The sequence below is a fragment of the Salminus brasiliensis genome, chromosome 22 (genome assembly GCF_030463535.1).
Source record: "Salminus brasiliensis chromosome 22, fSalBra1.hap2, whole genome shotgun sequence".
Classification (NCBI taxonomy): domain Eukaryota; kingdom Metazoa; phylum Chordata; class Actinopteri; order Characiformes; family Bryconidae; genus Salminus; species Salminus brasiliensis.
The window spans coordinates 4,704,564-4,730,680 of NC_132899.1; the positions used below are offsets into that span (position 1 = coordinate 4,704,564).

Consider the following 26,117-nt stretch of genomic DNA (forward strand, 5'->3'; position numbering starts at 1 on the left):
AAAGACAGAGACAAAAAAGAAATAACGTAAGACATGACGGATCCAAGACCTCCAGCGAGCCCCAACGGCAACAGTGGCAAGGAGAAACTTTGGGAGGAACCAAGACTCACAAGGGGGACCCGACCCGTCCTCCTCTTATCAGAACTATTTATTAATGATTGATAAAAGTTACCTAAGATACTGTTGAACTGCTCTGATCATAATCATAATATAGTAATCATGTGTAGATAGTTAATAGTGGTGATATTAATAGAGGCAGACAGTTCAGTTCAATAGAGTCCAATAGAATAGAGCATTTTCCATTTTCCAGAGAATTCACAGTGGGTCATGCTGTGCCTTCTGTACGCGCTACACAGGTGCCGCCCCTTCCCTTAAGCATGCCGAACATTTCCTGTAGTGAGAATGAGTCCGACCCGGAAAATCTCCAGCTGTGCGCTACATGTGTGAAAGGGTGGATACTGTCCGGACCTCATTCCCTGGACATTTTCCGGGAGTTCAAATGTATAAAAACAGCTTAAGACTTCAAATCTCTTGGTGCGCCCAAATATTTGCACAGTGCTTCTTTCCTTTTTTCCTTTTTACAAAAAATAATAAATAAATAAATTAATTAATTAAAAAAATGTGCTTAAAATTTTACAAATATGTTCGATTTTTAAACTTTATGGCTTTTACAGGTCAGTTCATCTTCTACTCACTTAACTGATCACACACAGCAAATCAACACTGGGAGTGTTAAAGCCTAACAGTGTTAAAGTTTAACACAGGCAGATTTGCTGTGCAGTAACTGACCTGTTGACCAGGAGTGCCCAAACCTCTTCTTCAGTCTTCAGTACTTCGAGTATTATGAAATATGCAGTATTTTATATTGCACATCTAGAATTAGTCACCGTGCTTCCCCATTCTTTCAGGCAGATTAGATTCCCCATGTAATCAGATCATGCTTTTTTGGAGATCAGTGGCCACTGACTGGGCCATGGCTGAACATGCTTACACCAGTCCAGTGCTGCTCAGCTATTCTGCTGTATATCATTTGCAATAATCATTTGTATTATCTGATCTGATAAGGCTTAAAGGACCGGCTGCCTCACAGCCTGAAGCATCCACCACCATACGTCACTGTAGAGACAGTTCCTGGCTCTTTTTTAATGATTTTTTGGCCCTGTCTTGTGCTCGGCTGTTTTTCTGGTGGTTCTGTTTGTACAATAAGCAGCAATAAATTGCAAAGTCTTTTAGGCATTACTGTTGCTAGTCCTCCAAGCTGTCTCTGAGTTCCTGAGTTTATGTCTATGTTTTTTTCTCCTAATCCCTGTTATTTACTGTGATTTCAAGTTCTGATCTTCCAGCCCGTTTTTTCGATTATGGATTAGGCGTTGCTGACCCTGACAGACTGTCCTCTGGCCCCCACAGTGCATTATGCTGACTGTCAGACCGGCACTAATGAACTTGACCTCCATCTGCCTCAAGATCTCATTTGTTACGTCATCTGACCACAAACTCTTTTCCCACGTCGCATGTGGGTCAATATCATGCTTTCTGGCAAATCCTAATGTGCTTTCATGTGAAATTTGGGAGTAATGGCTTCTTTTATGCCACCCTTCCTCACAGACATGCCAGCGTTACACTCAGCTCTTGCTGTGGTTTTCTGCAGAATCCTCACTCACAGCACTTACTCAGACTCGCAATGTGAATAATGCTCTCTTGACTAACGACTCTCTCTAATCCTCATTAGAACAACTGTTTTCCACCTGTGTAAACTTAGAGCCTCCACAGAGCAGAGATTCAGTAAAATGATATCATTTATCAAGATACTCCTCTAAAGCAGAATTAGAGCGAAAGAGAGGAAAAGGAAAGGAAAGAAAGGAACAACAAAGAAAGAAGAAGAGAGAACGGAAAGGAAAAGGATGGCAGGACAAGGAAATGTAAAGCAAGACAAAGAATGGAAAGGGAACACAAAGAAAATGGTATAGTGTGGGAATGGTATAGTAGGGAAATGGAAATAGGAAATGAAAAGGAAAAGGAAAAGGAAAAGAAAAGGAAAAGGAAAAGAAATGACAGCAAAGGAAAGGAAAGCAAAGGAAAATTAAAGGAAAAGGAAAAGAAAATGAAAGGTAAAGGAAAAGGAAAGGTAAAGAAAGGGAAAGGGAAAAAGGAAAGAAAAGGGAAAAAAGGAAAGGAAAAGGAAAGCAAAAAAAGGAAAAGCAAAGGAAAGGAAAGGGAAAAGAAAAAGAAAAGGAAAGGAAAAGTAAAGAAAAAGGAAAAGCAAAGCAAAGCAAAAAAAGGAAAAGCAAAGGAAAGGGAAAAGAAAAGTAAAGGAAAAGGAAAAGCAAAGCAAAGGAAAGGAAAAGCAAAGTAAATGAAAAGGAAAGGAAAAGCAAAGCAAAGCAAAAAAAAGTAAGGAAAGGAAAAAGAAAAGTAAAGGAAAAGTAAAGAAAAAGGAAAAGCAAAGGAAAGGGAAAAGAAAAGTAAAGGAAAAGTAAAGAAAAAGGAAAAGCAAAGCAAAGGGAAAGGAAAAGAAAGAGACCGAATAAAGGAAAGGAAATGAGAAGAGAGAAAGGAGTTAACAGGAACATAATGGAAAGGACAGTAAAGGAAAAGGGAAGAGAAATGAAAGGGAACTAAAAGAAGAGGGAGGATCCTTAGTGAGGAGACTTGGTGAGTTTGAAGGAGCAGATGTTTGACCAGCTGTCAGTTTTAGGTACGTTCTCTTAAGAAAGCTCTTTGATACTAAGGCATAAGGCAGGAGATAGGAGGAATTATCCATGAGATTAACACAGGACACAGGACGGATCTTCCTTATCCCAGGATCTTTTGCAGGTCAGGGTTTCTCCAGCGTTTTTCAACCTAATCTCTGTCTGCTGTGTCTGTGATTACCAAGGACAATCATTTGAAAGAGTTTCCCCTCCCAGGAACATTCTCTCATTCAATCAACCATCATCTTCTTACCCAACACCTAATACACACAACTAATACTCTCCACCAGCCTCTGTTCCCTCACTGGGAGGAAACGTGTACAGAGAACATGTGATGCTCTGTGAGATGCTTTGTGAAAGTGCTTATCTCAGCAGTGATGCTATTCAAATATGTGGAATCTAGAGAGTTAGCGGATAGCTGAAACATGGACGGATGATAGCCGACTTCCCCAGATTGCATCAATGCATAAAACACAGGGTGTATGTAAACATCTGATATCCCTCCGCTCTGCTGAAGAAGCAGATTTTCCCTAAAATATCACATGTTGGTCACCAGAAGCAGCATGGAGGCATCACTCATTGGGTCTGTATGTATATTCAGTCCAGCAGGGCTCCCTCTGGGCCCCTGAGAGCACTCTGGTCCCTTGCAGCCAGCAGAACGGGGTCGAGACGGATGGCGGTGTCGAGCCACGCTGATCTGTAATGGAAGAGGCCGGCCGAGCCATCGCTCAGCGTCCGGACGCCCTGCATGCATCTTTAATCACCCTTCCATAGCTTTAGCATCTGCACCCTGCACAAGCCCACCCTAATTAGCTGGGGCACTCTGGGTGAACACTGGGTAACCAGACCGAGAGGGAGAGAGGGGGTTCCTCGCCATTCCAGGACTGGCAATCCCAATCTAGAGCTGACGGCGTCTAATGACTTAATAAAGAGCTGGAATCAGAGCCGGGGCAGGGCTCCATTCCACAGCTGTAACCTCATCACTAATCACTCCCAGAGCCGAGCTCACCCAGTGCTCCCAGCCTCTGGGGTGGATATGATGTTTCCCGTGCCGAACGTTCGTTTGCTCTGCCTCATTAGAGAGGAACTGCCGTGTCTCGGGTAATCGATACATTGAGGTGATTTATGGGAGTATCTCTGGATGACTGTGATATAATGTCTTCAGCAGGCAGAACAGGGTTGGGATCAGGAGAATATCGGGGTCTTTACTGGAATTATTATAGCTGCTTATTGCAGAACAATGAGAAACTATACTACTGGATCATTGGCACCACTTCTCATCCAGATTGCTGGGTCTGATTGCTGGGTGTGATTCAGGCATGTGTAAAGGTTTTTGATCAGACGCATGGTTTACACATAGCAACAGATTTACTAAGGTCACTAGGGTCTTCAGTCTGGGTTTGAAGACAGTGAGCAAAATAATGCATGACTGACGTTCCCCTTACCATGACGATGCCTCCTGACTGCTCAGCAGTGCACATGCTCATAATGGGAGCCATGCCGATGGTAGTCCCCTGGAAATACACACCACTGTAGAGAGAGAAAGAGAGAGAGAGAGAGAGAGATCTGATTATAGAAACTGAGAAAATGCACATGCTTATGCACAGTACAGTCCCAGGGTCAACCATCTGGACCTTAAATGCAAATCAATCTACAAGCCTATGCTCTTTTGCTTCAGTCCAGTGTCCTGACCTGCAGCACTTCACAGTTCAGTGCGTTCCCTATTCCAGCAGGTCTCTCCAGCAGGTCTCTCCGGAATCCAGTGTGTGCAAAACAGGGTTATGATAATTCTGTGTTTTTTATCCAAACTCATTATAATCTCATTGCCTTGTAGAGCACAGTTCTTAATAACATCCCCGATATTCCTAACCTCTTAATTCCTAATCAACATTCTGGATGAATATCAGTTATTTCGCATCACTTTCCTTATAAAAATGCACACAGGCTATGTGTAAGCATTGTTATTTTTAATAGACTACACCTAAAAGTTGATTAAGCTGATTAAGCCCCCGGCTCCTAACCTGATGAGCTGGGCATTGTCGTGAGGTCTCTGAGGTAACAGCTTAAGTTTCCTCCAGTCCAGGAACTCATGAAGTGTGGTGAAAGGGTCCTGGGTGACGGGACATTTGTCGGAGTCACTCCACACCTCTAAGCCCACCAGAGCCACGCGGATGTTAAGTGCCCTGTAGAACTGAAGCACAAACAGAGCAAGCTATTAGCAGATGCATTACATCATGTTCTGCAGTTCTCGAAGCACACAGCTTAATGTGCTGGAGGAACAGCTGCCTTCTATCTTCCTCCACACAGCATCTTAGCTTGATGGTGGACCAATGGTGGTAGAGATAGCACAATCAGAAAGTCATAATATAGGAACTCTACATTCACGTAAAATTTTAAAAGTATTGGGACGCACTTTTATAAGCTTTTATGACGTCCCATTCTAAACCCATAGGCATTATTAATATAGAGCTGGTCCTCCTTTGCTTTAAGCTCTACCAGCAGCAGCAGGTCTGGAGCTCTGCTCTGAGCTCAGCACTCTGCCCTGACCCCGCTCTGTAACCTTACGTGGTCTGACAATTTGGTGGACACTGAGCTGCTCTCTGTGAGCTGTTCCTCCTAAACTCTTCCACTGTTCAATAATAACACCACTCACAGCTGATGGAGGAAGATCTAGGAGGGAAGGTCTAAATTTCACCAGCTGACTTGTTGTTGTTGGTGCAGCGGTGTCTCCTATTACATACAGAACCACGCTGGAGTTCAGTGAGCTCTTCAGAACCTCCCGTTCTTTCACTGATGTGTGTAAAAAAGGCAGACTGCATGACTAGGGGGCTTGATTTTATGCACCTGTCGCAATAGGACTGCATGAAACACTTCATTTTAATGATTATGAGGTGTGTCCCAATACTTTTGTCCATTTAGTGCATGTTAAAATCTGGACAATTGCGCAATTTTGAGAAATATAGACAATATAACTAAACACATGTTTATGTGTTTATGTTTATATGACGTGTCTGAATTTGTCATATGGACATATGCAATTGCCAGACTGTTTTGGCTACAGGTCTCTCTGTATGATGAATGCTGTATCATCGGATACTTCAGAGAGGTCTCCACTATCAGCATCCTGTAGGGCTAATGTTTAAAGGGCCTCCACAAGTCAATGTTCTCCCTAAATGAAGACTTTTTGATAGTGTGTGCTAGAAATACAGAAAACTACATTAGCATTAATGTTAAATGCTACTGTTAAACATATGTTAGCATATTAGCCAGGTTTACCTTGTCCACATAGTTGGCGATCTCAGCCAGCCTCTGTTTCACTTTCTCCACATCCTTGCCCTGCTTCTGGTACTGGAAAGGAAAGACAGACAAAGAGCTGTATGTTCTACAGTGCTCGAACGTTCCTCTACAGCCAGGTTTGTGAATGTCACACGAGGCTAAGAAACTATTTTCCGTCCAGGTTCCAGGTCAGCACAGATGTTAAGGCTGTTTCCCATGTTTTGGCAAAGTGGACGTGCTGAGCTTGATGTTTGGGCCATCAGCCCGGGGAGCATTAAAGAGGTTGTGCAGAATCAAAGCCTAGTAAAGGTTCTTCCATGTTCTGTGAGACTCAGACTGGCCGCAGTCGGCGTTGGCGTTCCAAGAAACCTCTGTGAGTTAGTATTATTGTTGGTGTTGTTGATGACGATTTCTGCTCTGGCTAAAGAAGAAGGTAGAGTTGGGGAGGAGTCTTACAGCTAGACATTTAACACCTTAAACCCTACAGGCCTATATATTGGCCCACACCTGAATTTCCCACTCTCAAAACCGCACTATGTACAGAACAGCTGTAGTAGCTTGGACAAATCTTAAGAATAATAACTCTTAATAACTAAAAAATAAGGCTAGGACTCAGGAAACATACAGTGCTTGAAACTGATTAAAACTGTGGAAGATGTTTGGTCTGTGGGATTTGAACTATATGATCCCCTTACACTTGATGATAAACAGCAGTTAGACCGTAGGGCCGGTCAAGAGCTGTGAAATAACACTATATAAAAGCAAAGTTCTGAGTACTTTTACCTTCCTTTCTTTCTCAGACACAGAAATGCACAATGCTTTACAGAACTCTAGGGTGGAGCGACGGTCTAACTGCCTGCTTATCAAGAGCCTCAGGAGATCTCGAGTTCAAATCCCAGCAACACCACAAACAGCCCTCCATGGTCAGCCCTCCATGATCAGCCCTCCATGGTCGGGAGTCAGAATAGGAAGGCCTTCCCTATTCCATGTAATAGGGGGGGTTCTAACTTGTAGATGGGGGGCAGTAAACAGATTGAGGGGGCGGAGCCACAGACTAAACAATCAGTTTCAGCTGCAGCCCATTTACTAATGATTTTAATGAGTTTTACAGTACATCAAATTCTATTCATAAAAAGAAAGTGTGTTTTGGTATTCCATGAAATTGGCCTTTTCTAAAGTTAAGAGAACCCCCAGACACCGCCAGCTGGAACACATTTAAAAACTGAGGAAGTTTTTGGTCTGTGGCTCCGCCCCGTCAATGTGTTTACTGTTTATTCCCATCTGCAGGTGAGAACTCCACCTATTACATGATGCCCCAAGACTGCAAGGCCTTTAACAGTGAAGCGCTGAGGTCTTACTGGGATTAAACAGCAGTTAGACCGTAGGGCCGGTCAAGAGCTGTGAAATGACACTACATAAAAGCAAAGTTCTGAGTACATTTACCTTCCCTTCTTTCTCAGACACAGAAATGCACAATGCTTCACAGAACTCTAGGGTGGAGCGACGGTCTAACTTCCTGCTTATCAGGAGACTCCGGAGATCTTAAGTTCAAAAAGATGTTCATTTCCAAGCAACGACTTTAAAAGGATATAACGTTTCAGACAGGTCAGTCCTAAACAGACAAATTGGACAAGGGTCAAGTGTCTGCAGCTGGAGGAGGAGGTCTTCGGCTCCTCGTCTGACTCCAGACTAATGGCCCTGAAGTGCTACCTAAACAATAATAATCCCTCACCCCGCTGACCAGCATCTGTAGTCTCAACCACTGAATGAACTCCACCTCTGCCACCACCTCCCCCTTCACCCAGGCGTCTCCCTGACCCTAGGGTGAAAGTGTCAGGCCGTTGTGGCGACACCACTTCTTCATTCTCACGCTTTTGTGCCTCGCTAGCGACGGGGCAGGGGGAGAGAGAACACGGCGATTTGTTGCTTTTCTCGACAGAGGAAGTGGGGTACATCGCTTTGACTGATGGAGAGAGACAGTTGAGGAGTATTTTTGGTTACCTACCTCACGGTTGTCTGCCACGATGATCAGCTCTACGTACTTAGTGTTGCTCTGGGCATGTCTCTTGTGCTGCAGGAGGGGAGGAAGGGAGGGAGTTAGGGATGGAAGGAGTAGAAACAGAAAGAAATACATGGAGAATGTGCAGAATGAGGAGAGAGGAAGGGAGAGGGAGGGGAACAAAGCCGAAAATGAAGCAGATCTTAGTAAACTGGCATACACTTTTAAAGCCCAGCGTTCGAAGGACAGACTGAATAAAACATCTTAAACAGCTCGCACTTCAAACTTTAAAGCATTTTCTGAAGAGCTTCAACCCCAAATTGCTCTCTGTCTTCTCAAAGCTGCGGAGGTTGTAACCCCAGCATCCTGGTTGAATGGGCCTTCCACTGAATGAGGATTCTGCCTGGGACTGTTACTCGTCCTTGGTGGGCCGAAAAAAGGTGGTCACCAGGTTTGCTTTGTACTCCTTTTCCAAGAACACTCTGATGTGAGAGCTCTAATGGATGACATTACATTTACACTGAATGAATTTTTCTACCCCTTTAGGAAATATGTTAAAGCACATCCTTTTCGAGGTCACACCACAAGGCTGTGGCCCATTGTCCTGTTCTGCATTTCTATCTTGGTGAAGCAGTTTCTTTCACAACTGGTATAAAATGCACTTGATACAGAAGTAAAACATCTGGTTTTAGACTCCAATAGCCTGCATTAAAGTCATAGCCTGGCACCAAATCAAATGTACAGAATTTCCCCCTTTCCCCAAATGTAATCAATCAGCCAAGACATGCTTAGTGTTTATAGTTTGCTTCTTTAGTTACGCACTGAGTTTCGAAGGGCCGATGTGGCTTGGTGGGTCACTCAACATGCCCTAAAAAAGCTAAATAATAAAAAATAAATAGTAATAATTACAATACCGGATGTGTTTAATGACAGGTTTTGATGATTTTCTGAGTAAAAAAGTAAAAGGAATCCTCTACAGACAAACATCGGAACATGCTAGTGCACAATTACAGTTTATTTGCTAAATTTAACATATTAGTGAAAAATGTAAAATCTAAAATGTGGCATATTTTCTATTTCCCAATATGTTAAATTTCGAAGACAAACAGAAATACGCAAATATGTAAAATTCATATCATGTTGAGCCGAGTCAGGCCAAGATTTCCCAGCACTTTCCTCAAACCCTGTCAGATCAGGCTCTAGAAAATGGTCTGTGACGTAGGCCTACTTTTTTCTGTTTTTTTTTTATTTTTTTTATTTTTTTTTATAATTTTATTCGATTTATTCTGCACTTGGTTATGTTGGGGGACAGCGCCACCTACCCACCCTGGAGAGAGCAAAACCAATTGTGCTTTATGTGTCGGAGGAAACGTACGAGTCTTCACCCTCCTATTGGGGGCAATGCTAATATGAACAGGAATTGGGTAAATGGCCTTTTAAATTTGGTAGAAAAATGGGGTAAAATTAAAAAGAAATAAAAAAGAAATCTGTATGTATTTTTTTGTTGCATGTAGTGAAAATAAAAACCACCAGGGGGCAGGAAAAAATTTATGTATTTTTTCAATTATATAATTATTTAAGCTAATTCAGTATTTAATTAATCACATCAATTTTGCAGAGATCTCAAACACCAGGGGCCCGATCTTACACCCTGCTCATTGCCATCTTACACCTCGTCGTTTAAACAGCAGTGTGCTTATGAATATATCTACACTGATATGTACTGGCGTGGTGTTTTCGACATGAGGAGTGTTCAGGTCAACTTCTGGAGTATTCGTCAACAGTCAGATGTTCGTTGATATCTCGGCAGTGAATTGTCAACACAGGCACGTGCAGCCCGATGCTCGTACACCCCCCCCCCGCGCTTTACACCACTGAAAAAGCAACCCGCCAAGGTCAGTCAGACCGCACCTGGCTCTTAAAGGAATGGCGAGAGACACACTGATTGGTTTATTACTGCAAGTTACGCCCAAATAAAACACACCCGTGAATAATTAAGAGACTCGATCCAAGCAAGGTGAAGTGTGTGACCTTTTCCCGTTGGTACAGTAGAAAAGACACACCGACACGCCCCCTAAATTAAGCTGCACGGTGCTCGGGTGATGGCTTGCCTAAAGATCGCTAAAATAGGGCAATATAAGGTTAACTTAACACTTCATATCTGTAAAACACAGTCATATACACACACATCTGCATTATATAGCTAAAGTTTGGCTGGATATTGTAGTATTATTCACAGACTATTGACCATGCTTAATCTACAGGCATCAGATGTGGGCCAAGACCATTACTGCTACTACTTATATCCACCTACTGCAGGCGACGATCTCTCTCACGCTCTGAGAGTATGGGTAGTCTGTTCACTCTGATAGGCTTATTTTGAGATATTCTCAGAACAGACCAGATAAACTATGTGGCGGATGGTGGAGGTGCCGGACGATGCTAGGAGAAAAAGCTGGACCCCCTAATTGCTGTGGTTAATAATGCAATAGCAGCTTCAGGTCAAAGGCTGACCTTTGTACAATTAAAGGTTGCACTTTCTCTAGTAGGCTGAATGCACCTCTGATTCAAAGCACACCCTGTTCTCCGTACTTTCCCAGTTCTTGTTGTGAGAACTGACCTCCTGTGCTTTTCACACTGTGTCTTTGACGAGCATGACTCTGAGTAACAGAAGGATGGTTTTGGTACATTAATCACGACCACTACAGCCATCGTATAGTCCCACTGCACACCCCGGAGCTATCCAACCCTCCGCATGGAGCCAAGCTTGGTCACAGAAGCCATGTCAGTGAAGATACTTGCACTACACAGACAGAAAAAAAGTTTATAGCTGCTTTGAAAGAGGTGGATCAGGAGTGCAGCTCAGCTTCAGTCCCTGAGGACTGCAGTGATTTAGGGGGTTCCCTGCCAAACGTGTCTGATTTAACCAGCATTCGTAAAGCCTTCCAAACGTGCTGGAACACTAAACACTGCAGCCTAGGAGCTACGGAGTCAGTATGAGGGCTAAGCGCACACACAGGAGTGTCTATAGACACAAAAAAGACCTAAAGTGAAGAACAGATAAAAGAGCCGGTATCTTACATTTTCATTGTAGTGAAACTCACGGTTCGGATCAGATCACAGTTTTTGAGTCACAGACTCAATAGCAAAAAACTCCCCCCAAAAAACCAAAAGAACCGGGAGACAAATGTGAGAGAGCAGTTTTAGCTGTCTAGCTCTCTGTCTGCAAGTATTTTGAGTTACTGCTACCATTTGTGTTGGACACAGATGGAATTTGGTCACACACATACACACTAGTGAGCAAACACACACAGTGGACAGTGAGCACGCATGCCCGGAGTGGTGGGCAGCCATCATTGCTGTGCCTAGGAGAGGTTAAGGACCTTGCTTAAGGGCCCACAATAATGTCATTACTAACCAGTGCTCTAACCACTGAGCCTACTTTGACACAGTCTGTTCGTTTGTATTAATGACTTTTATTTTGACACCGCCTGTTTGTATAAATTTTTTTATTTTGACACCGTCTGTTTGTCCGTTTGTATTAATGACTTTTATTTTGACACCATCTGTTCGTTTGTATTAATGACATATTGACACCGTCGGTTTGTTTGTTTGCCTTAGTAACTCTTATTTTGACACAGTCTGTCTGTTCGTGTTTCGTTTGTATTAGTGACTCTTATTTTAAGTCTCAGATAGCACAACAGGCCGCGCTCTCTCCAGGCAGGCAGATGGCGCTCTACCCTCTCATCATTCTTAGCAAGGTTGGCCGGCACAGGCGTCTGTAAGCTGGTGTGGTGGAGCTAAGGACCCAGGGCTTTCCTCAGAGCGCGTCGGCTGCCTGTCAATGTCTCATCGGCAGCAGCTGGAAGAGAGGCTGGTTATGCATGTATCAGAGGAGCATTGATAGCACTAGGGGGAGCTTAGAAAGGGGTGGGTCATTTGGCAGCACCAAATTGGGATTATGTTGATGAACAATTATAAAAAAAATTATATATATATATATATATATATATGTATATGTATATATTAAAAATATATAATTAAATGCTCATAGGCGGTCAGTAACTCTGAGAAATCTGAGAAACCCAGGCCCTTCTGTTTCAGCCACTAAGAAGACACCTTCTGCATTGAGAGTGACTGTGAATGCTGCCTTCAGTAAATACATATACAGGAATTCCACTGTAGCGGTGACCGCAGGGCTCTGTAGAGACAAACAAATGAAAATGTGTGTCGTTTCACTGCCATGACATTTCTAGAGGTGAAAGGCAGGTCTGCATGGAAGTCGACGCCTCTAGGTGTGTTTGTGTTCGCGAGAGAAAAGAAGATAAACCCTTCTCCCCTGCCCGTAAAGCCATATTTCTAAAAGCGTTGTAAATTCCGCAAATGGCTGTCTCTGCAAGAGCCCTGCTGCGCATTGTGTTCCTGACAGACCTGATAAGCTGAGTGTGAGTCATCACACCAATCTCCAGCCCCTTTCCAGCAATCTGCATTCAGCCAGCACAATGCTTGTCCCTTTAAACCACCACCATCTCAGTGCTTATCTTCAGAATTAGGAACCTGGCTGGTAATGCTCTACGGACAAATCCCGGAGCAAATCGGAGGCACTTCTGAGCTCTGAGCTGAAAAAAAGTGCAGGCATGAGGTCCTTTTCTCCTTCGACAAGGTCAGCGTGACATTTTTAACAGAAACGCTACATCCACTGTGGGTCCAAAAGTTTGTGGACACCCCTTGTAATGAATGCAATCAGCTACTCCTTAAAAATACTCATTGCTGGTTGCACAGATGTAAAAAAAAAAATGCATGCCAATAGAATAGGACTCTCTGAGGCAGATAAATAAACGTGAACCTTTTGGCACCATGCTGCCTAATGCCAGGCGTGGGATAGAGGGGTATAAAGCCCCCCAGCATTGTTTTCTGTGTTCTCTGGAATTAAAAAAATCAGAATGTTGAGTTGGAGATGAGGTTTGGTGGTGAGCATCCATCATTGTGACCTCTGATTGATGATGCAATCAAATCCTCACAGCAATGCTCCTCCAAAATCTAGTAGAAAACCTCCTTTCCTGGACAGTAGAGACAGTTCCTCCAACAAAAGCAGGAGAAACCATTTTTAATCCCCTTAATTTCACAAGAAACATGCATGAACATACGTGTCCCAATATTTTTGTCAAACAGTGAATCACACAGTAAATATCCTTTCCATGCTCTTATCTTCCTCCATTCGCTCACATGCTTTGTAGCATTGGCTTAGAATTGGCTGAAACTGGCATTCATGGATTCAATTTGCTCATGAAAACAGGTCCTGCTGTATTGAGCTGCTTTTGTGGAGCACATGGGTGCAAGATACCACCACTAGACCAACCTATATGGACCAATCCCTTATACATCTACAGCCACTCAGCAGTGATACAGAGCCAAGCACTCATGTGCAATACGTCAAGACACAATATGATCTTACATATCGCTCGGTTAATAAAGAGCCTCCTGTCCTCTATGCTGTCTTTCCTCAAAAGCCTGAAGACAAACGGCTTGCTTGGATGCACTCCATCCCTACATCCATACAGGCCTCTCGTGCACTGAGGACGCGTACTGTACTCTGACCTTGGAGGAGAAAACACCTTAAAATGAACTGCTCAGACTTTTCAGGCCGAGCTCGGGTTTTGTCCGTTGAGCCAAATTCTGAATCCTGTAGATAAGCACTGAAGGTGATTAGAGCCGGCCCAAGGCATAATTGGGGCCTCTTAGGGCCCCAACGCCACCAGGGAGTCCCCAAGAGCACCAAGATAGCATGATAAAAATACATCATTTAAAAATAACATTGAATAATAAAATGAAATGGTATTACACCGGTCAAATCATTTTTATAATTTTATATTCATTTAATTTCATAATTGGCAGATTAATCAATTTCTGCTGTTGGCTGCTGCCACTGTTGGGCAAATGCAGATATACGCGCCGCAGGGGTGTTCAATAAAGGCCCGGGCGCTTCAGCGTATTGCACAATAATCCTCTCCCTATGAAATTATAAAGCACCAGGCATTTGGTGCTGATGGGCCCCAAATGAAAATCTGCTCAGGGCCCCATATAGGCTTGGACCAGGCATTGTGCTGGCTTTACTACAGCGTTAGCCCTGTAGTGGTAGTGCAAGGCCAAAGAGCTAAACTGCTGCATAATTATTAGGAGAATTATTAGGAACCATAGCCGATCTAATGGGGGTCCGCACCAGCGCAGAACGGTATGGCGCGTGCCCCTGCAGTGGGAAAGAGGCCTGTAAGGCTAGCTAACTCACTGAAGCCATCATTCATCTGTTAGCATGGTGCATAAACCACACCAAGAAGGCCATGTTATAGATGTAGGATGCCAAATAATGCTGGAATCCACTTAAACAAGTCACATGTCTGAAACACACGCGAGTGTGTGACCATTTCGACATGCAGTTAGCACTATGCTAATGGATAGCTGTAGCCGTGGTCTTGGCATAAAAGACGATATACACTTAAATAATCATAATAATAATAAAAGTCCATAACAGCATGTTTTCACACACCAGCTTCTAATACAGAAACACAGCAATTCACTTTTAACTGTTTGAATAGTGAAGCTAATGCTAGCATCCGTTGGATGAGCCCGGGAGCAATGTTGGACGATATATTATATTAAGTGTCTCTAATAACTGTGTAAATACACATGTTTATCATGTGCTGGTTGAATGCAGGTTCAGCCTTAGCTAGCAGCATTAGCCTTGTAGTTGTAGAACATGGCTAAAGAGCCGTAGCCGATCTAAAGGGTCTGGTGTGGCACGGCCTTAGTAACCATTTAGTCCTGCAGAAAAGAGGCCTGTAGGGCTAGCTAACTCACTGAAGCCATCATTCATCTGTTAGCATGGTGTAATCCGCATAATTATCAACTTAAATTTCGACTTGTGCAGTTAGACAAGCATGCAATATATGGACAAAAGTATTGGGACACCTGATCATATATTTATGTTTCTTCTGAAAAAGTGAAGACGTGAAACAGTGACATTTACTAGCTGCATAGAATGGACTGAAGGCTGCACAGCAGTACCGCCTCCTGTCCCGTCACATGCATGTGCATTTGCATGGAAAATATTGTATTTGGAAAATGCTTATGCTTATTATTTTTACCATAATGAAATGAAAAGAAGAGCACACACACACACACACATACACACACCACCCTTGCATTGTAACTTAATGGACGATCTCATAAATAACTGTCTGGAAGGGCATTCCTGCCTGTTTGCGATATGAAGCAATAAGTGTGACATTTGCCGAAATACCCTCGCATTGTACTTCATTCTGCTTGAGGATTACACACAGCAGATACTCTAAGCACTCCTTTCATATTTGATTTGAATAAATATGTACTGTAAACAGTGATAAATATTCATAGTGTGAAATACATCTTTTTCTAAACCCTCAAAAACTAATAATGTGATACTGTTTCCTTAGGGGAACCCATATAAGACCACTCTGCAGAATGGAGTTTATAATTAAAAGGAGCTACAATTGTCCTGTATTTCATCTTTTCATATTTGCTGTGTCCAACATTGACATCTGTGTGCACATACAGTATTGTGCAAATGTTTTGGTCCCCTGTGAGTATTATAAGTTCTCCTCTCTCATGACGTCTAGTGTTATTTAGAGTTGTCCTCAGATCAACACCTGGTTTGGTGGTAAATCAGGTGATCTGCTGCTGCTGCTGCTGGAGTTGAACACATCCTCCACGTTGTGCTGGCTGGACTGGGGGGCGTCCAGGAGAAACCTGGAGGAACCGAGCTCTGTTCTTCAGACTAGCTCACCGACAAGATCTCACTACTTTCTTTCTTCAGAATGAGAAGCTCTTGTTTCTCCTTTTTACTGGATTCATGTTCACCTGCTTTATCTGTTCTGATGAGATCTGGAGTTTGGACTGTGCCGTCCAATTCCAATGTGCCTCAGACAAGAAGCAGAACTCAAACACTCCTCAAACTTCATCAGCAGTGGGCTGAGATAACCTGCTTTAGGCTGAATAGGTGGATGTATGTAAATGTGATGGGTTTGGTAACATCACATACAACAGAAGTTTCCAAGCCTGGGCCTGGCTGCCCTGCCCATTTCAGTGTTTACCCTGCTCCCAACACACCTGATCCAGATAATCCGCTAATTAGCAAGCCCTTCCTCGGTCGAAGGTGGTGTTTTAGAGCATAAACACTTTGTCTATGCTTTAAAGAAGGTCTCCGACTAAAGGCCTACTATGATATTGAGTGTGTGGCTGCTTTATTAGCATAAAAAAGCACCTCAGTTAAGTCTTGATCCCAGATAAGCTGTGGTTTATTTTATTTTAGAGCATAAAAACGCTAAAATGTGCAGGACGGAGTCCCCCAGGGCCAGGGTTGAGCCCCGGGGAACCCAAAGTTAATCTGGCCCCTTTGGGCCTCTCTAGTGTAAATGTACAAATGAAGGTCTTCCCAAAGTCTAATACACGTCTGCTGTAGTTCTCCAGTACTGTGCTCCTCTTCAAGTGGAATGGGCGGTCCTAAAAGTGGGTGAGGGTTACATCAGCATACCCCTGACCAATCACAAGGCTAGCATCCGCTGCTTGCCACCCACTATTACTCCGCCCTACCGGCACAGTGCGTAGCTGGCTGGCAAGAAGCGAAGAAGTGGAGAGGCAGTCCCGGCTTGAGCTTGTATCTATATATGGGCTCGGAGAGACTCGAGTACAGATTTCAGAACCTCTGTAAACTCTAATGATCTGTGGATCACAGCCGCAGCGTTGCCATGGTAATGGCAGTGATAGAGGGCTGTCAGTCATGCACGCTCATTAGAATATTGAGACCACGCCCAGACCATTCTCAGAGAGGTGTGAGGAGAGTATCTGGTGATGTTTGAGGAGTGTTTTATCAGATTTTGTGTTTTCTAGTTAAATTTAGTCAAAGTATAAATAAATTTAATATATCAAAGTGTGTTCCCAGTGGCTTTAGGGGCTTTCTATCATTGAGAAAACTGAACGTTTTCCATTGTGTGGGTGTTTTACTGGCTTGGGTAGCTTACCCTTGTGCTGTGTGAGCTGAAAAGTGTCCCTAGGCTGTCTGGGACCCCTGCAGTATGGGATATGTTGTGTCCGTGTCCACATGTGCCCCGGGTAAGGTTGAGATGTTCTCCTCTGTAGATATGATGGATGGTGCTGTTGGGCTTCTGTGCTGGCTCCAGCACCAGCACTTTATCTTTGAATGTGATCAGCCCCCTATGAACACACAGAGACACACACAAAAGTGGCTAAATGAGCCAATATTGAGAAAGAAATGAAGAGGGAAAAAAAGTGGCTGGACTGTAAATAGTGCAGACTAATCCTCTCGGAAGGGAAGTGGTCTTTCCGCTTTCCCACAAGCTCAGACAGCTTGAAGAAGTTCTGGAAACTGGGTTATTTCAACATCCAAGCCACTGTTGGTCAACACAGCATCAATTTTGTGGACGTTTTACTGAAACAACACGACTCGCGCAGTCCTAATACTGATGTTTAGCGGTTATAGGCTTGGTTTCAACCAGCTTTTCTCACACTTTAAACTGCACGTTGATTTAAAGCGACATCCTCCTCCATAAAGACACAGCCAACCTCTGGGCTTTCTCAGCAAACCCACACAGCACTGCAGACCACATGAGCGTCCACACAAACCCCACTCGCACCAGCCCTGCCAACCAAAATCAGCACTAATTTGTTTTGGCTCGAGCACCAAGAAACACAGCTCTACAGAGCCTGGAGACAGACTGCGGGGCCTGAGACAGGTTGCATGTCTGGAAGACAGGTTGCAGCTGTGGTCCTGTATCCTGAATAAAGAGCTTTAAGCAATAAGCTCTAGCACTCCTGAGAGACAGGAGACAGTTGCTGGCCAACTTTAAAGACATTCCTAACACTGTCCAGCAGAATTATCATAGTAATTACTCTGCCAAATTGGTTCTGTCCAATAAATCGGCTGAACCAATTCACACATTGGGCTGAATTTACTTTTACGGCGCCCGCTCAGTGTTTATGTCCATTTTAAAGGCTGACAGACTTTAATAAACGTAGGTAATAGTCCATTACAATTTACCCTCATAAGATCAGAACAGGATACTTATATCATACTGAGAATCTCCTTGAAATCACCTTGAGTGTATTCTTATATTCCTACGCTTAATTTTATGAAAAACAAATTAGGGGTTAATTAAGGTCCTGAATTAGACATTTATAAATTGTGTATTCACTTTAAACCAGGGCTGTCCCAATCAGGTCATTTTGCCCCCCCCCGATCCAATTCGAATCTCTTAATCTTGAGAATCAGACGATACTGATCCGATCTAATCTTTGCATTTAAAGCCTAACTAATGAAACTAATGAAGCTCCACAGTTTAGATCAGACGAGCTGCTGATTAATGGGTTCAGTAAAATCTCTTTATTTTCAGTATCAGTTTCTATAATCAGACTTTCTGGACTGATTGATTTAGTTTAGTCGAGACTTTTCTTAAAATGATGTTTTATAGTGTTTAATATCTAATAATCCAGTCTGACCAATCTTCCTCTTACAACACTGCAGTCTAATCACTTCCTGTGTGTGTGTGTATGTGTGTATAGTCGTACACACTCTGGACTAGTATCTGTGGTTGTTGGTCTACTGGTGTGTAATAACTGGTTTATAATGGGTGAATATGCTGTGTGTGTGTGAGTTGGGTTACTATAGCATGTGTGTGTTAGCATTAACATTAACCTCGTCTCATAAACAGAGAAAGGCGAGTGCCGGTTCTCCCGCTGGTAAAACAGAGCGTTTCAGTGAGAGTTTTATAAAGGGTCAGATATTATGGTCTGCTTTCAGGTTCCACTGTAAAATAGCTCCACACTGCAGAACCTCAACTCCTTTATTTACCTTCTGAGAAGGCCTTGAGGACACCAGATGGTGCTCTGAACACCGCGGTCAAAACCGAGACTCAGAACTGGACTGGGATTAAACTAGCCAATATCCGATCCAGTAAAATATGCCAGGGTCGGCCCTGATCCTGATCCAAATCCTGTGGATCGGGTTGGGGAGATGAATTTTTATTCATTATATGCTACTATGACTACATATGTGGAGGTCTGTTTTGTGAGAAACACTAACAACTGCATTATTACTCTAATAAAGTACAAAAAAGTGTTACTGTACATTCTTTACAGGTGACTGTAGTGAATCAGTGAATCACATTCAATTAATTAAAGCAGTTATGAGTTATGACTAGTAAAACTGAATCAAACTTCTGACCACAACAGTGTAAAAACCTAAATCTAGTAGATATACTATATATATAAAATGTAAAAACAATATTATTTTATTTTTTAAAATGTTTATTCATTTATTCCTAGATTTCATTTATTTTATCTGTGAAACTGGCTAAATTAATTTATTTTAATTTTTATTATTTTATCTTGTGAAACTGACAAATTTAATTTATTCTTATTTAAATTATTTCATTTTGTGAAACTGGCTAATTTAATTAAATTGATTAAATTCAAGTAGTTTCATCTTGTGAAACTGGCAGATAATTTAGCTAGATAAAACATTACTTCTTGAAACAAGTAAAAAATATTCAGCATAATGTCATTTGTTTTTCTTTTTCTCTGTAATTTACTGTAATTTATATTTACATGCTAATGTATCCGACAATGCTGCCTTTTTATTGCAAGTGTACAAGTGTTACGTCTTTATGTCTGAAAATACAATAAAATAAGTTGTTAAAAAAAAAAAACAAAGAAAAACTTGCTTGCATTTGCACATCTAATTTATATAATTATGGTAAAGAGCACCCCTGCTCCATTTGCATGCACCATCTCTCTTTTCCTGACATCACTGCGTGAAATCGACGCTCGTCTTACTTTGCTCGAGCTTTTCTGCTACTTCTCGTAAAACAGATCTCCTGGGTGAGCGCTCCCAGATCTGCCACAATTACCCAACCTCATTAAAATGCACTTCCTCCAATCCAGGCCCCCTGGGGCCGCAGTGGACCGTGGCTTGACGTCACACACGTGGGAAGAGGACGTTTTTCAGCGATTTCAGCACTGGCCTGGGTTGCTATGGTAACTCACCTGAATCCTGTGCAGGTGCTGAGGATGACGTCAGAGTGCTGGTAGCCCTTCACCTGTCCGTGGTAGTAACAGTTCACCTGAAATAGACATAAAGAGCAGCTAATGCACACCAGCATGACATACGGACGACACGAAGAAGTGTGTGTGTGTGTGTGTGTGTGTGTGTGTGTGTCTGTTGAAGTGTCCTTCAAGTTAAACCACACTGTAAGATTTCTGCTGGCAGAACTAAACTGCTAATGCTGTGAACCATCCATCAAACAGACACAGCACACTTCCACTCCCTGCTTTCAAAAGACATCTGCTGCCCTACAAAGAGGTGAGAGAGCGAGAGCGAGAGCGTGCGAGAGAGAGACTGAATATGAGAGAAAGACACATATAGACAAATGAGCCCGAACAGATTAAGCCTATAAAGCCAAACATACCACATTCATACCTACTGGAGTATCTGAGAGCTGTCCTAGATTATATACACAGAATCAGCCATTACATTAATACCACCTCCCTAATATATAGGAGGTCCCCCTTGTGCCACCACAACAGAGCTCATCATTCCAGAAAAGGACTCCACAAGACCCCTGAAAGTGTCCTGTGGTCTCTGGCAGCAAAAATATTGGCAGCAGATCCTTTTTTTCCCCCCAAATACTGAAAGGTTTGAGGTGGGTGGGGCCTCTATGAGCACCAATGAGCCTTAGGCACCCATGACCCTGTTACCACCAGTTCACCGGTTGTCCTTCGTTGGAGCTTTTTTGGTAGGTCCTGACCACTGCATACCGGCAACATCCTACAAGACCTGCCTGATGTTTTGGAGATGTTCTGACCCAGTTATCTAGAACATCACACTTTGGTTCTTTGAACCTTCATCACCTTCAAGAACTGACTGTTCACTTCCTGGCTGATATGCTTCTTAGGGTGCACAACCTTGAGGCTGATGGGCTACAACAGTAGAAGACACATTGTGGTCCACTTCTGTCAGCCAAGACCAGAAAGCTGAGGCTGCAGTGGCTCAGCACAGGCTCACTAAAACTGGACACTTGAATAGTGGAGAAACGTAGCCTGGTCCGACGAATCTGGGTTTCTGCTGAGGAACACAGATGGTCTGGTCAGAATTTGGTGCCAACAGCATAAATCCATGGACCCAAAAGTCCAGGCTGATGGAGGAGGCAGCATTAATACAATCAACCATCACTTGAAGACCTCAGACTGTTTGAGTAGTGTTGCTGACCATGTGCATCCCTTCACGGCCACAGTTTACCATCTTCTAACGGCCACTTCCAGCATGACGACACACCCTGTCACAGAGCAGAAGACCTTCTTCAACATGACAAAGAGTTCAGGGTTGTTCAGTGGCGGTCCTTCCCAATCGCCAGATCTGACTCCAGTAGAACATTTTGGGATGTGGGAGCATTAAGAATCTGGGCTCTATGTGGTCCAGCGGATAAAGGCACTATCACTATGACCAGGATGGCTGGTTCAAATCTTAAAAGCCAGAGAAGCTGAAGCTGGCACTTTCTGCGTAGATGGCTGGATGAGGCGTCTGCTAGTCAATGCATCAGAGCTGGGTACCCAGCGCTTTCCTCTGAGTGCGTTGGCTGTCCGGTGACATTGCAAGAGTACTCTCAGGTGGGTTGGGTAATAGGCTGTGTAGAATTGGGGAAGAAAATAGGCTTAAATAAATAAATACATAAATAAATGGACTAGAATCTCAAATAAATGAATTGGGGCTACTTTGAGAGCAAAACGAGGCCCTAATCAGTATTAATCGAGTGAAATAAAGTGCTCAGTACACACACATATGGACAAAAGTATTGGGACACCTTCTCATTTCTTATTTCTTCAATTTAGAATATCAAAAAAAAGAGTTCATCCTGTTTTTATCTCTACTCTACCTGATTGTGGAGCACTGCTTTGAGGATTTTGACTACATTCACTGACAAGAGGTGTGTGGTGTTAAGGTGTTAATAAGTTAATAAGTCCAGGATTTTAGATGATCACCACCCCACCTCAACCCCTAACGCCCAAACTCATGCCAAAAGTATTGGATGGAGCACCACCATTCATGAGAACACAGGTCCATTGCTCTACAGCTCAATGTTGTCTAGCCCACGCCTGGTCAAAATTTATGTGTAGCTGTTTCAGAGAGTCCTATTCTATTGGCAGTATTTCTCTACAGGGACTAGACAAGCTGTGGATGCATTTGCACATCTGTGTCAGCAAGGGGTGCAACGTAAAGTAGCTGAATGCATCCATTAGTGTGTGTATTTATATATATATATATATATATATATATATATATATATATATATATATATATATATATATATTTAGCTATAGAGAGATTTTCAGAGAGGGAGGCATTTCAGGACAAGGCTGGTTTGTTTCAGTGGAAGGGAGGACTTGTCTGTTTTGGACTGAAAGTGCAGCTGTAGAGTTTCTATTTTGGCACTGAACTCTCTGAATCCCATCTCTCTCACTCTCTCTCTCACTCTCACTCTCACTCTCACTCTCACTCTGTCTATATGCAGACGTTCAAAAGGAAACACTCTGGTATTTCCAGAGCTGGCTCAATGTTTTTTTTAGGGGCAGGTTTAGGATTTTTAGCCTCATTCTTCGCTCTTGGACTGCACCCAGTGACCGTAAAGGAAGAAAAAAAAAAGAAGCCTGACCGAGGCAGCAAATGTATTCTGCCCGTTTTAGCCTCCTCCTATCACCCGAGTGTGGTTTCAGGTCATTATTTCCGCGCTCAGGCTCAAGACCACTCTCACGCCCCAGCATGCCTCCCAGTCTGGCCTGTAATTTGTCCGAGTCTCCTTCTGGTTGGTGTGAGCTGACATGGAGGATAGCTCCGAGTCCTCATGTCCACTGGAGCGCTATTTCCTGTTTGCCCAGAGGTAAAAAGGACATTCCACATCCCATTAAATATGAAACACGGAGTGACGCGGGGAGCAGCGGGGAAAGTGCCCGATTTAGCAAGTGCTGCTGATGTCATGAACGCATGGATATTGTATGAGACTGCGATTGTTCGGTGTCAGGCAAACGTATGGACTGTTTCTGGGTGGGAAAAAAGACTCTGCACAGCTGCACTCTGCTTCAGGTGCCTTTCATTAAACGTCCAGAGGCCACTGGAAACGGTTCTGGTGGAGCATTTGGCTGCTATGAAGTTAAACAAGGCATACAGTATGAAATTACCAGGATTAAGCTCATGCCTCCAGTCAAGAGGAGCCAGACAAACCCATCCAGGCCTACAGAAGGGAGGCAGGATCATTTGGTGGACTACATTTTCTAGTTTGTTTTGACTGGTGTGAGTAGGAATGAGGAATGAGTAGACGCAAGCCGACACGCCTTTACCAAACACAACCATACACTATAGGTCCACATGTCCAAATGCAAATGAACACACTCAGCCTGTCTAGTCCCTGTAGAGAAGTACTGCTAATAGAACAGTAAGGACTCTCTGGAGCAGATAAACATGAACTTATTAGACCATGCCTAGATCCAGGCGTGGGCTGGGGGGGATACAAAGCCTCCCAGAATTGAGCTGTGGAGCAGTGGAAGAACTGTGTTCTCCAGAATGATGGATGGTGGAGCTCCATCCAGTACTTTTGAGACGAGTTGGGGTGTTGGGGATGATGAGGTGAGGTGATGACGCTCTTGCCGAATGCAATTACAGCAATGCTGTGATAGAATATACAATGGACACTGTCAATGAACAGTTCTTGAAGGTGACGTGTCGGATGCTGGAAAAATTGCATAGCATAAGAACCTGAGCTAGACTGTGATGTCTAGACGACTGGGCCAGAACATCTCCAAAACATCAGGCAGGTCTTGTGAGATGTCCCCAGAAAGCTGTGGTCAGTACCTACCAAAAACACTCCAAGGAAGGACAACATCAGGAAGTCAGCCAAGGTTCACTGAATGCTTATAGGAGGTCCCACCTCACAAGCTGGAAGCAACTTGCAGGATCTGCTGCTAATGTCTTGTGGCCAGGCTCAAGAGTGTCCACGGCTCATTGATGTGCATGGAGAGTGAAGGCAAGCCCACCTGGTTTGATCTTCCAGAAGAGAACAGAAGCACAAACTGCACAAGCTGAAAAAGTTCATGCTGGCTATATCTTGTGGAGTCCATGCCTCAACTGGTCAGAGGTGTTTTGGTGGTTTGAGGGGATCTACGCAATATTAGGCAGGTGGGTTTAATGTTAGGACTGACTGATATACAGTCCTGATTTTGATCCACTGGACAAACTATCAATTTAATCTTGATCTTTAACCAAAATGTACTTATAATATCAAAGATATTATCGCCTATCGCCACAACAGTTGATTTGAGAGCTTTTCGGCTTTGCTTCAAGAAGCAGTACCAAGTTTTTATATTTTCTAGCTGCACAGAATGGACTGCAAGCAAACTACTGCGAAACAGGAAAGGCCTGCAGCCTCTTCACATGGAGAGAATTAATGTCGCACACAAGGACGAGTGATTACTGCAGCAGGCATGGGAATAGCGCTGGCTTATTAGCGGAGAGCAGCTCTGTATGAGAAATCTCTATTCATGGCCTTGGTTAATACACCAGTCCACTGAGTCACCCTTAATCATAACCATACACTGAGGCTCAGAGTCCTGCTCTGCTCAGGTTTCACACTGAGCTACAGTTGGTGGGTTGAGTTCAGGGCTGCCTGCCATCAGGCTGTGTTACAGGCTAATTGAAGGAGAAAGGGTCAGGGTTCATGAATGGACGCGGACGGATGTGGATGGACACTTGACAGGACATGATCACACAAACACACACACATACACACCCCCACGTCCCAGTAAGCAAATTCCTGTGTGGACACACGAAATAATGGATCTAGTATCTTCTCCTCCCATGAATTGCTGGAATCCTTCAGCATGATCATCCCTGTTTAATGCGAGAGATAAGCAGGTCTGTTGCCTAGGGCAGGAACAATATTTGGCCATAACACACTGATTATCATAACCCAGCAGATACAGGCGCACCTCAGATTTTGTCCTCTCTGATATTTAATTAAAATGTCCACATCTTAACATCCACACACCCGGGACTTCTGTCCCGTCACTCCCGCAACTTAATAATAGTGCAATCATTTTGCATTGTTTCCATACAATTACTAAACAATAGGCCTTAGGATGTCAATATCTAAGGAGCTTAAGCTGGAAAGGTAACCGGTGTATCAATATACTGTAGCGGGTAGGAAGTTTCACACTGTGCACATTATTCATGGACTGAGGTGCTTTTTTCAATGTTTACAATGGGAGTCTCAGGGTCTTTTGTGCCTACTGGTCCAGAAAAAAAAGAAATTGACGTATTGTGGTCAAGTGTCCTGCGTCAACAGTATTACTTTTGTTTAGCCCTATTACCTTCAGTAGCTGTAAATACTAGCAGATTCAGTCAATGCTTTACTATACCTTCAACACAATGACCCAGTTTACACCCTTACACATCTTGAGTATCAGGATTATTTCGGGATAAGGTCAAGGCTCAAGGTCAAGACTCATTTAAACCAGATTCAAATCCCATCACTCAAACCCCCCCAGTACAACCAAAACACCAGCAATAACTGCTGCGCTACGGGTTTAAACTGGGCCTATAATTTTATGGAGCGACATGATCAAGACAGAACAGCACCACACCTTCTAGTTGATAGTAGACCACTTTCTTAAGGGGTAATTGGCAGCACATTGTGCCTGTAGCTAGCAAAGTTGCTCGACAGCTATGACGCTATTGTAGCTTAGCAACTACAGGATGACCCCTAAGGATATATATATATATATATATATATATATATATATATATATATATATATATATATATATACACACACACACACACACACATTATATATATACAGCTGCCAATAGAACAGGACTCTCTAGAGCAGATCATCATGAACCTATTGGCACCATGCTGCCTAATGCCAGGCATGGGCTAGTAGAGGGGTATAAAGCCCCCCAGCAGCATTGAGCTGTGGAGCAGTGGAAGAAGAACTGTGTTCTCTGGAATGATGGTGGTGCTCCATCCAATATTTTAGGGATGAGTTGGGGATGAG

At 43.3% G+C, this 26,117-nt stretch overlaps 1 protein-coding gene across 3 annotated transcripts in view; it reads right to left on the reverse strand.

Moving 5' to 3' along the window:
• adam12a (ADAM metallopeptidase domain 12a) overlaps positions 1-26,117 on the reverse strand; it is a 166,141-nt gene that overhangs the window by 56,976 nt on the left and 83,048 nt on the right. For all 3 annotated transcript variants that reach the window (XM_072666630.1, XM_072666629.1, XM_072666631.1), the window contains exons 5-10: positions 20,059-20,135; positions 17,019-17,211; positions 7,972-8,037; positions 5,967-6,038; positions 4,712-4,881; positions 4,136-4,220 (exon numbers count right to left, since the gene is read on the reverse strand). In XM_072666630.1, the coding sequence (XP_072522731.1) occupies positions 4,136-4,220; positions 4,712-4,881; positions 5,967-6,038; positions 7,972-8,037; positions 17,019-17,211; positions 20,059-20,135 (663 nt within the window). The remainder of the gene's footprint in view (positions 1-4,135; positions 4,221-4,711; positions 4,882-5,966; positions 6,039-7,971; positions 8,038-17,018; positions 17,212-20,058; positions 20,136-26,117) is intronic.